The following is a 12,303-nucleotide window of genomic DNA, read 5'->3' on the forward strand; positions in this document are numbered from 1 at the left end:
TTTCATAGCCTGCACAAGGCTTTGAAAATATACAACCAAGACAATGTGCTAATTGTATTCATGAAGGGATGTTTTCTTGGTCATCTGGGGATTTTTTATTTTTTTGTAAATTAGATCACGGTACTCTTGACCTCATCAGATGCAAAGAAAAAAAAGAAGAGGAGTGGACAAAGGAAAAAAAAAAGAAAAAAGAGAAGAAGTTGGAGGCTGTTTGTAAGGCCTGTGAGACCAGAATCCGGATATGGCTTGGATTCAGAAGAGAGACTCTTTTACGTCCCTCCTGGCTACAAACAAACACACACAGAAATGCACTCAGGGAGGCGTGGATAAATGGAAACTCTTAACATTCAACTGGTTCTGACTGCAACATGACCAAAAGAAGGAACGTGCAGTTTGCTTTATGGACAAGATACACTTTGAAAATCAGGTGTGATGTCAAGTGACAGCATCCATTATAGGTATATCAGCAGTGAGTTACTGACGACATTTCAATACAGGAACATGACACGACTTTCACCGTCCTCATTCACATTCTCTCCAGCTCACAACAAAGAATCAAGTGATGTGGTGTAATTCAGTCGGTCTTTGTCAAAACACATAAAACTGCCGTTTTACCTCCAGACTGTGGGGAAACTTTGGCTGTTGACTTTCTTCAGCCACAAAACATTAACATTTGAGAGTTGACATGATTGTAACTTAAAATTGTTGTTCTTTTTTAAGAACTTATTAAAGTAACTGCAGTCTATGAATGTGCAATGTTAGTTAAAGAAATGTAAGATTTTTGTTTAGCCATAAATGTATTTATTTCATATTTTCTCTTTTATAGTTTTATTACAGCGAACATTCTTGCACGGCATCATAAAATCAAAGATTTAAAATACTAACGTTGTGGAAAGCAGAAACTAGATGTTCACTGGGTTTGTAAAAAATGTATGAAACCAATGATTTTGTAATAATAATAATAAAGGAACTCCCCAACAAACACATTCAATAAGTGAACTTCATTTGAAAGCATGGATTTGCACTCCTTACTTTTATGTCATCATAATGCAATAAAAACAGATTTTTAACACAATTTTTCTTCACGCTTTGAGAAAAATCCCATTCAGTAATTTCCCTTTCAACCCTTCTTGACCTGTTTAGATCAACATAAAAAAGATTTTGTATGATAAATGCACAATAAATGATGAATGATTCCTCCTTACCGGCAACAGATTACAGCTTTGCAGGACAGCGCCAAGTCGAGGAAGGCCTGGCGGAGCTCGAAGGACAGAGCATATTTGAGAGTTTGGCCATCAATGATCAGTGCAAGTTCATTTTCTTTTCTCAGAGAGTCGCCCAGGGAGGAACAGTGGGTGGTGAGCGTGGCACGAGTGGCCTGCAGGAAGACAAATGCACAGAGGAAAAGATTATAATTTTTAACATTACCAAGATCTCATCATAAGTCAGAAGAAAACAGATGCAAACCTTAATAAGATTACACCAGGAAATGCTGTTGGCATTAAAATGATAAATCTCTTACCATAAATCTAAATCTAGCCACAAAAACTCTTTGTAAACTAAATCTGATTTAAAATGTCTCCTCCTTTCCTGCAGTGAGGCAGCGGATGTTTCAAACCGCCACGTTTCTCTTTCCCATGTTTTCTTATGTGGACGCTGTTGTCTTACAAAGTGATGAAAATGCAAATCACGCACATCAAAACACACAAGTTGGTTTGCTGAAAGGTCAAAGCCACCAGCAGGTAAATGGAATCCATGTGTGCTTGGTTGCGCGGTCGGCTTTCATCTGGGGAAACAATTTGCTTCTGTGTACCCCGAAAACAATTAAAAATGCCAATATAAAGTTCACAGTTCTTCCAGGCATCCTAATACAACGTGCAGACGCTGCCAGGTCCTGAAGGTACGTTTAATCGGTCCATAAAAATCCCAAATCCTTCCTTTAAGCGCTGGAGCACATGACAGCAAGAGGGGAAAAAAAACAAGCAAAAAACGGAAAGGAAGTTAAAAAATTAGCTGAACGGGTGTAGATGGGTGAAATCCCGCCTTTACAAGTAGCCCAAAAGGTACCTATGCATGCATGTCTGCGTGAGTGAGTGAGTGTGTGCGTGTGTGTGAATGCCAGGTCACCTACAGCGCAGAGTTTTGGGGCTGTTTTGATTGAGATCTTGATAATGGAGGAACAGGGATTAATAGAGAAAACAAACATCCAGCAGAGGTGTAATGAACTCCATGTGGGAAAGCAGACACGCTACAAGCCTGACCACCACACACACACACACCTGAATTAGTTATATCCACTGACTCAAATCCTTATTTACTTTGGAAGTCCCTTGGACTTCAAACAGACTTTAGCTGATTAAAGGGAAACCAAGATTTAAAAGATAAATTCAGGTTAAAATAAGTAAAATACTACCAGTCAAGCAGGTTTTTATCCAATAAAAATCTTTGTTACATCAGCAAAAAAAACTTGGCAACCTAACCAGTTTAGTTTTTTTTGAGCACATAAGAACATTTAAAATGCATGTTCTCTCTAAAAATGATTGTTTACGACAACACGAACAAAAATAATTAGTGAACAGTGCCTTGCAAAAGAGGTTATTCCCGTTAAATTGGATCATTTATCCTTAAATGAAATGCAGCAGATTGCCTTCAGAAGCTTCCCACAGATGCAATCAATATAGCAGTTCTATGAAGGGGTCAAAAACTTTCTAGAGGACTTTATTGAACAAATCTGCACTGCACAAATCTGGACTCTTTGGAGGAGTAGCAAGAAGTTAAGTGTTGAAAGGCAGCCATTCAAAATCCTTTTTGCGGTTTTCCCAGAACAAAACGTAACTGAACATTTTGCAGTTTGGTTTACAAGGAAAAGGTTGCATGGAGCAGAAAACAACAACAACAACAACAAAATTACACCCCTGCACTCTGTACCGTCATGCTAGGGTCACAATTTTCTTCAACATGGACAATGTAGCTGGTCAGAGTTGATGATAAGGTAGATGGAGCTAAGCACAGGGCAAAATTGGGAGCAAACATTCACCTCCCAGCAGGACAGTAACAGTAAAGAGAAAATTCAGAGCTATATTGGTTTGGATCAAAGCACTTTCATGTACTAGAATGGCCTAGTCAAAGTCCAGATTTAATTACAAAATCAGTCTCTGTGATTTTTAGGTTTTAATTTTGCTTTAAGAAGGTGCACAAATGTTTTTTTTTTTTTTTGGGTTTTACAAAGAATTAACTTAGGCAAGTTGAACATAAAAATATGGCAAATTTTTAGGATTTTTGTATTTACTTTCACAACCACACATCTTTTCCTTCCACTTTAAAATTAAAAATGGTTTTATTTGTGTTAGTCTGTCAAATAAAATCTTTTTTTAAAATGTACTAAAGTTTGTTGTTGCAACACCTTTAAAAAAACAAAAGAAAGAAAAACATCTCAAGACATTAAACAGCAAACATTAATACAACATCAAATATTAGAGAAACCAGCAACCCAGAGAGGTGACCCTCCTGCCCGCATATCATGCAAAAGACATGAATGTATCAAACGCAACCATATGAACAAAGCAGCTGCTCTTCTTCCTGCCAAATAGCGATGCACATGTGCATGCCCTCCCTCCGCAAACTCACTCACTCACACACACACACAGGTCCTTTCTCTTCCCTAAAAAATTCCTCCCTCTTGTTTTCTCAGCCCGGGGCTGTGTGTTTTTCCTTTGAATGCCGGAATTCCTGTTTGCCTTCACCTTTTTGCCCAAAACAAGGAAGAGGAAAACAAAAACATAATGAAAGGATTAAAGGTTGTCAGAGCTCTCAGACTCAAAACCTTGGTGCTGATAAGTACGTGTAGAGTGCGTGCTTTAGTTTTAAGGTCTTGCACACTTTCACACCCAAAGCTTGGTCATGTTTAGTTATTAGTGAGTCCATCCCATCACATTTAATTCACTAATAAGTTGTGCTTTATAGCATGATAGCTGATCTGAATGCAGACGCGAAGGTGCAGAAATGGTCTCCTGTAGCTGCCACTGGGCCCTAATGCTCCACTGTAACTTGTCGCAGCAGGTTCAGACAAAGCTTGAGCGGCAGTTATGATAACCCAGGATAATAACCAGGATAAACCTGCGGAGAGCTATGGGGATTTAAAGTGTAACTACAGTTTGAACAATGGCTGGCTTTTGCAACCGCACACCAAGTCCAGACCAACCCGACGAGAAAACTGTCTTAACATAAAGAATAGCTCACAATGGTCCACTGCGGTCTGTTAGTACTTAAACAGAAACGCTGACGCAAGAAAGAGAAAAGGTCTCCGTCTTTCTCACGCCAAATTACCTTCTATTTCTGGAAACTATGTTGAAGAAGAAAAAAAAGTCTTATTTTTTAATTGCAACAACAACAACATGACCGATCTCATTAGTAGACATTTCAGCTTCCAAACTAAATGTTTATGTTTCATATGCATCTGGTCTGGATGCAGGCGGAGAGTCTCGGGACCACAGACACAAACACTGAAGCACATCTAGCAGACAGCATTCACAGGCCAGACGGCATGGACGTTTTTTCAGGTTTATATCTGGGTCAGAAACTGGGTGGTGCATGGAGGCAAGCTGAGGCATCCCAGGTCACACTGTTACTTCGCTTTAAAAGAAAGGGGCAATAAAATTAAAACAACCAACCCAAACATATTTAATTAACAGGATCTTTTGCTTATTTTCAGATCACATAAAAAGGTACAACTCTACGCAACATTTAAATGTTATTTTCTGAAGCGACCTTCCATTTTTAATCCATAGGGTTTAAAATGATACCGGCCTGTCTACGCTTTGCAGATAGCTACAACTCTTCCAGGAAGGCTTTCTAAAAGAATTAGGAGTGGGTCCATGGGAATTTTCTTCCAGAAGTGAAGTCTGAGATGAGAAGTCTCACTGCTGTTGCACTAGTTCATCCCAGAAAAGTACTTGAGGTAAGGACTCACACAAGTCGGACCTGCAACTTTCTCACCTCGTAAGGCAGGGGTGTCCAAGTCCAGTCCTCGAGAGCTACCATCCTGTAACTTTAAGACGCATCCATGCTTCTGGCCACATGAATCAAATCAATGGCTCACTACCAGGCCTCTGCAGAGCTTAAAGGCGCTGATCAGGCAAACTTTAAGCAGGATTTCATTCAACATAATGTTTTCTGCTTGCAGGTTGTGATAAAGAGTTGTCAACAACTTTATCTCTGAGCTTTCTACTGATTTCATAACTTTCTGATGTTTGCCAATGCTCTACTTCAAGGAAGACTCAAGACTTCTGAAAGCTACAATGGATTCTATTTAGAGGTATCAGTGTAAAAGCGGGGTGGAAAGAAATGCACACCATGACGTTTCAGATTTGTGACTACAAAAATAACGTGGAAAACTAATGTGCAGAATTTTTATTCCACTACATTAAAACTTAAGTGTCTCACACACACACACGCAAAAAAAAATCATAAAATACACTGAAGCTTGTGCCTGTAACAGGACAAAGTGTGCAAAGATTCAAAGGGCTTGGAAACTTTTGCAAGGCCATGTATCTGTGAGCTGCTACAGAGACATTTGGAAAGACAGACATGGACTGGTGACCAGACAAGCCTTGGAAAAAAAACAAAAAACTGCAGAGTGGGGGGGTGAAGGCGGGTAAGGACACGCTCATTTTAGCAGTGCAGATTCTGTCACCAGTGAGATGCAATATACCGTTTAATTATCAGACGATGCATCTGTGCAAACAACCCACATCCTCTGCAGCCGGGGTCACACAGGAGGACTTGAGCTGTGAGAACAGCAGCAGTTACAAACTGGAGCACACACTGCAAAGCTGTGTGTGTGTGTGTGTGTGCACATAAAGAAGATGAATGGGCAGAAGAAAGGCGGTGTTTGTTTAAGGGTTGTACTGCGGGCAGCGTGACGAGCGCCTGGCGATTGTGGGAAAGTTTGATGGGACGTTTGTTCTACACATTTATCATGCTGATCAGGAGGACCCAGTGCCACTTGGTCTTGGGTAAACAGTGGGTGAAGTTAAGCAGAGATGGGGAAATGCTAAGACGCAACCTGGGTGTGCTTCTGAGATTTTAAGTTTTAAACAACTTCAGTAGGAGCAGCGCGAAGATTTGTGCAGGTCTGTGTGTGGCGGTTGATCTGAAGGTGACAGGTGGCGCATGTCACGGCATCAGCGCTCGCAAACCATTTACCTAGGAGGCATTGGTCTCTGGGTTTGTTTTGGTGAGGAGGAGCACCAAAAGGAGATTGTGTTACCGCTCGTTCATCGCCCTAAAACGGGCTGGTAAAAAAAAAACCAAAAAAAACATACTCTACCTTTCCCCAGATTGTCCAGCTCATGGATGGAGCCAAATAAACAGTCCCCACAGCTTTATTCACAAACCCACTCCTGTGTCTCCAAAAAGGATAAACACACATATACTGTTCCTGTTTTCTGCTCTTAAGTCTACCTTTTCCTGCCACAAAGCACCCAGGGTGTGTGGTCGCTTCCTGAGAATAAAGAGCCTGCTGACAGATGTGGAGGTAGCGGCGTGAGGAGGAGGATCACACACACCAGACAGCACACCGATAACTACCACCGAGTACTTTTGTTAATGCAATAACGTCAGCTATGATATTTTGGATGCCATGCATAAAAATGTGTTTTTCTATCAATACATTTCGCCACAGTGATGAATTTCTACTGGACAAAACCAAAGCAAGAAAAATCTGTAATCTCAAGTTGATGATGTTCGAGCCTATATTTCTACTCTAATGGGCTAAATTAAAACAAGTGTTCTCTCAGGAAACACAAATGCAAAGAAAATATTAAAAATTATCCTTCAAATGAACCTTTACAAATTAGATTTTTTAATAGATGTTCTTATTATATTTTTGGTGTTGAAAAATATGAGGCATAACACAGTAGAGGTGTGTAGAAAACATGTCTCACATTGTCACAGTATACAATGATCACAGAAATGGATAAAAACGGTGAAAAAATCATTTGATTCCCTCTGCTGGTAAGTTTGTTTGCATTATTTCAAACTTTTAGTTCAAGTGAAAATGAAAACTTAGATTTTTTATTTGGAATAAGTATATTTGTATGTTCAAATTCTCCTCCTTGGGCTGCCACTTTATCGTGGTGGAGGGGTTTGAGCGTCCCAATGATCCTAGGAGCTATGCTGTCTGGGGCTTTATGCCCCTGGTAGGGTCACCCAAGGCAGACAGGTCCTAGGTGAGGAACCAGACAAAGCGCAACCCGAAACCCCTTATGATGGAGACGAACTTTGAATCTGGCGTTCCCTTGCCCGGACGCGGGTCACCGGGGCCCTATTCTGGAGCCAGGCCTGGAGGTGGGGCACGATGGCGAGCGCCTGGTGGCCGGGCTTTTACCTACGGAGCCCGGCCGGGCTCAGCCCGAAGAGGAGACATGGGTGGCCCTTCCAATGGGCTCACCACCTGTCTGAGGGGCCAAAGGGGTCGGGTGCAATGTGTTACGGGCGGCAGCCAAGGGCGGGGACCCTGGCGGTCTGATCCTCGGCTGCAGAAGCTGGCTCTTGGGACGTGGAACGTCAACTCTCTGGTGGGGAAGGAACCGGAGCTAGTGTGCGAGGCTGAGCCGTTCCGGCTAGAAATAGTCAGCCTCACCTTGACGCATGGCTCTGGTTCTGGAACCAGTTTCCTTGAGAGGGGCTGGACGTACTTCCATTCTAGAGTTGCCCACGGTGAGAGGCGCCGGGCAGGAGTGGGCATACTTGTTGCCCCCCATCTTGGCGCCTGTACGTTGGGGTTCACCCCGGTGAATGAGAGGGTAGCCTACCTCCACTTACGGGTGGGGGGGACGGGTTCTGACTGTTGTCTGTGCTTACGGGCCAAACAGCAGTTCAGATTACCCACCCTTCTTGGAGTCCTTAGAGGGGGTACTGGAGAGTGCCCCTCCTGGGGACTCCCTTGTTCTACTGGGGGACTTCAACGCTCACGTGGACAATGACAGTGAGACTTGAAGGGGTGTGGTTGGGAGGAACGGCCCCCCCGATCTGAACTCGAGTGGTGTTCTGTTGTTGGACTTCTGTGCTCATCACGGATTGTCCATCACGAACACCATGTTCAAGCATAAGAGTGTCCATATGTGCACTTGGCACTTGGTTGCTGAGGCAAAAACTCGGGCGTAGGAGGGGTTTGTAGAGGCCATGGAGAAAGACTTCCGTAGGCTTCGAGGCGATTCTGGTCCACCATCCGGTGTCTCAGGAGGGGGAAGCAGTGCAGCACCAACACTGTTTATAGTGGGGGCGGTGTGCTGCTGACCTCAACTCGGGACATTGAGGGCCGGTGGGCAGAATACTTCGAAGACCTCCTCAATCCCACCAACATGCCTTCTGTTGAGGAAGCTGAGCCTGGGGACTCTGGGTTGGGCTCTCCAATCTCTGGGGACGAGGTCACCAAAGTGGTCAAAAAGCTCCTCGGTGGCAGGGCCCCAGGGGTGGATGAGATCCGCCCGGAGTTCCTTAAGGCTCTGGATGTTGTAGGGTTGTGTTGGCTCACGCGACTGTGCAATATCGCATGGACATCGGGGGCAGTTCCCCTGGATTGGCAGACTGGGGTGGTGGTCCCCCTGTTCAAAAAGGGGGACCAGAGGGTGTGCTCCAATTACAGAGGGGTCACACTCTTAAGCCTCCCTGGTAAGGTCTATTCAGGGGTCCTGGAGAGGAGGGTCCGTCGGATAGTCAAACCTCGGATTCAGGAAGAACAGTGTGGTTTTCGTCCTGGTCGTGGAACACTGGACCAGCTCTACACCCACAGGAGGGTCCTGGAGGGTGCATGGGAGTTTGCCCAACCAGTCTACATGTGTTTTGTGGACTTGGAGAAGGCGTTCGACCGTGTCCCTTGGGGGGCCTTGTGGGGGGCTTTCCGGGAGTATGTGGTACCAGGCCCTTTGATATGGGCTGTCAGGTCCCTGTATGACCGGTATCAAGAGTCTGGTCCGCCAGGATGAGGCTCAGTGCCTCCAAATCCGAGGCCATGGTCTTGAGCTGGAAAAGGGTAGAGTGCCATCTCCGGGTCAGGGGGGCTGCCCTGCCTCAAGTGGAGGAGTTTAAGTATCTGGGAATCTTGTTCACAAATGAGGGAAGAAGGGAGCGGGGGGTCGACAGGAGGATTGGGGCAGCGTCTGCCATGAAGCGGGCGCTGTACCGGTCCGTCGTGGTGAAGAGATAGCTGAGCCAAAAAGCAAAGCTCTCGATTTACAGGTCGATCTACATTCTCACCCTCATCTATGGTCATGAGCTTTGGGTCATGACCGAAAGAATGAGATCACGGATACAAGGGGCCGAAATGGGTTTCCTCCGCAGGGTGGCTGGGCTCTCCCTTAGAGATAGAGTGAGAAGCTCGGTCATCCGGGAGGGACTCGGAGTAGAGCCGCTGCTCCTCCACGTCGAGAGGAGCCAGTTGAGGTGTCTCGGGCATCTGGTAAGGATGCCTCCTGGACGCCTCCCTGGTGAGGTGTTTCAGGCACGTCCCACCGGGAGGAGGCCTCGGGGAAGACCCAGGACACGCTGGAGGGACTATGTCTCTCGGCTGGCCTGGGAACGCCTTGGGTTTCCCCCGGAGGAGCTGGAAGAAGTGGCTGGGGAGAGGGAAGTCTGGGCCTCCCTTCTGAAGTTGCTGCCCCTGCAACCCGACCCCGGATGAAGCGGCAGAAAATGGATGGATGGATGGATGGATGTATGATCAATTCATGACAAAATGTTCCGATAGCAATAGACTAGAATTAGAGTTGTGCCTTTGGTGGTGTTCTTCAGATTTGACTTGTTTATTAAATTAGCTTATTTAAGTCAACATTAGGTAGGGCTTAATGTATTTAATAATAAAATTAGCTTAGGATAATGTCAAGGTGGACGTAAATCTTAATCCTGATATATATTAGCAAATCTCTTTGTTTGCAATAATGATTTGCCCAATCAACAGGAGAATATTTCCTCCTTCTGATTAATTTTCACTTTAGCTTAATTTAACATAGCCTGCTGAAGATACAGACAAATCTGTGAAGTCCAATTTAATCATGAAGACAAAATCCATCCACAAAAGAAAATTAAGAACAGTGGGCTTCAGACGTGCTTTTTCCTTGATCTTTTAAAAAAGAAGGAAAAAAAAAAGCACCGACACGCACACAAGTCCAAAACATCACCAGCGAAGCTACAGTGCCTGATACAAATGGGAGCAAAAGGTCAACCTCGAGGAGAGATTTTGATAAGCAGCTTCTGTTTTCACTCATGTGCAGGTTAGGCCTTCAAACAGGCCCACATGCGTACAGAAAGCGGACCTCGTGTGAGTTATTTTAAGTGAACGGCAGACAAGTGTTAAGCTGAGGATGGCATGGCTTTCATCTGCATCACGCACATCAAGAGCTCTCTGAAGTCATCCTGATAGACTGGAGGGATTAACACCACATGCATGTTTCTTCTGCTGCAGTTTGAAGCTACAATTTCTAAGAAATCTTTCCAGCTTCCTCACATCAAAACGTAAAAGATTAATGCAAAGTCCACTCAAAGCACATCATTGAGGTCTCATCCGACTGTTCATCTCAAATTTCCTGCTGCTTTGGGTAAAATACATCCAAGAAAACAAACATAACGCCTCACCTTCTCAATTCAATGAAACTTCCCACAGACCTCTGTTTATGCCGCCTCATCTGCAGACACCACCATTTATCCTGCTTCATATAAAGTCACTCAGGCATTCAGGATTTTTCTTCTTATGTATGAAAACATTTTTCTTTGCGAAAGATTAGAGTGTTTTCCCTGTGCACCAGTACCCGCAAAACATACTTAAACCTTTTCTCATGAGCAGTCGGGGCCAGTAATCTCTGTTGAGAGTGGCAAAAATAAAGAACAGGAAAAAAAAACATTTCAATCCACCGTCTATTTGAGTGAATTTGACCCCCTTCACATCAACTATTAACCACACAGCAAATGTCAAAGTAATCACACATAGCAGACTTCTAGAAAAAAAAAAAAAAAAACAAGCAATAATTTGATCAGATTAGAGCACTAACTGTGTTAGCTGTCACCCATTTAGCATAAAGTGTAGGTCTAAACCTAAAATATGCACCCTGTTCCAACTCAATTTACTCAGCTTTTAAGTGGCCCTGCATGCCATCTGGATTCACAATGTCTGGAAACCTCAGAGTTTGGCTTGGAGCATCACTTTGATAAAGTGAGAAATCTCACAAGTGCTCCATTTATCTGTCACAATGCAAACATTTTAAAGTGATGGTGAGTACCAGTGTGCATTTAAATGTGTAATCATGGACAAATTAAAGTCTTTTTACACCGCTCTCAAATTAGGTCCCCTGTTAGCCATATAAAGGGCTCACGCTGACCATGCACCACAGTAACGCAATTATTCTACCAGCTAACAGTCCAACCGAGAGGCTGAAGCAAGAAAATTACAATAGATCTCCACTTTTTTTTTTTTTTAGCTTTATGACACACTTTGGACCCACAAACTGATATCCTTGCACATAATAATGCTTTAGTCCAGAAAAAAAGCTGCAACCTCATTTTTGTGACTAAACGACAACACAATGTCCACAACAGGAAATTTACAAAAGCATATTACATTTTTAAAAGCAGCAACCCAATCACTATACTTTGACTTTCAGGGACTTCCTTCTCTCCTGCCCACATCAAATGATAAGATAGATTCTATTGGACTGTGATGGCCAAATCCATGGCCACACTCTGAAGTCGGTAACTCTTTTATGCACAATTTGTTTTTCATTCAAACACAACACTTTAGTTTCAGTAAAACATTTATTAGTTGATTTGGATACATTTGTTCTTTATGTTGGCGCGCACATTTAGTTAGCATGTGTATTTATATCAACTTAAGTTTAATTTGTTTGCTTGAGACTGACCTTTTGTTTGTGTTTTGCCGGTACTTACCTGCCTTGGAGTGGCCAGACAAAAGATGGGGGCCAGGGCTCAGCAGGCTTAAATGCTGATTGGACTACACCACTAGTTCCTGCTGGCAGGGGAAATTTGTAATTTCTTTGTTTAGATAAGTTTTTCATTTAAGTAAATATTAGTATTTAAACTTTAATATTTTTGATTTTCATTTCGAGAATCTTTAGTTTAGCCAAACTTAGCTGTACTGTTATTTGTTTTTGTGTTTGTAATTGTATTCTGTTTAGTTACCCCTATTGTGTCTTAATTGGTCTGATCAGCCAGTATATAAACCCTGTGTGTCATTTCTTTGTTAGGTCAGTTATGTTTGTTTGTGCAGCCAGTTTGTTTACATTTTTGCCTGAG

At 43.3% G+C, this 12,303-nt stretch overlaps 1 protein-coding gene across 8 annotated transcripts in view; it reads right to left on the bottom strand.

The window, feature by feature from the left end:
• atp8a2 (ATPase phospholipid transporting 8A2) overlaps positions 1-12,303 on the bottom strand; it is a 64,993-nt gene that overhangs the window by 21,237 nt on the left and 31,453 nt on the right. For all 8 annotated transcript variants that reach the window (XM_017301910.2, XM_017301907.2, XM_008396309.3 and 5 more), the window contains one exon: positions 1,206-1,378. In XM_017301910.2, coding sequence (XP_017157399.1) covers positions 1,206-1,378 — 173 coding nt within the window. The remainder of the gene's footprint in view (positions 1-1,205; positions 1,379-12,303) is intronic.

The sequence above is a fragment of the Poecilia reticulata genome, chromosome 20 (genome assembly GCF_904066995.2).
Source record: "Poecilia reticulata chromosome 20, P_reticulata-male-v2, whole genome shotgun sequence".
Taxonomy (NCBI): Eukaryota; Metazoa; Chordata; class Actinopteri; order Cyprinodontiformes; family Poeciliidae; genus Poecilia; species Poecilia reticulata.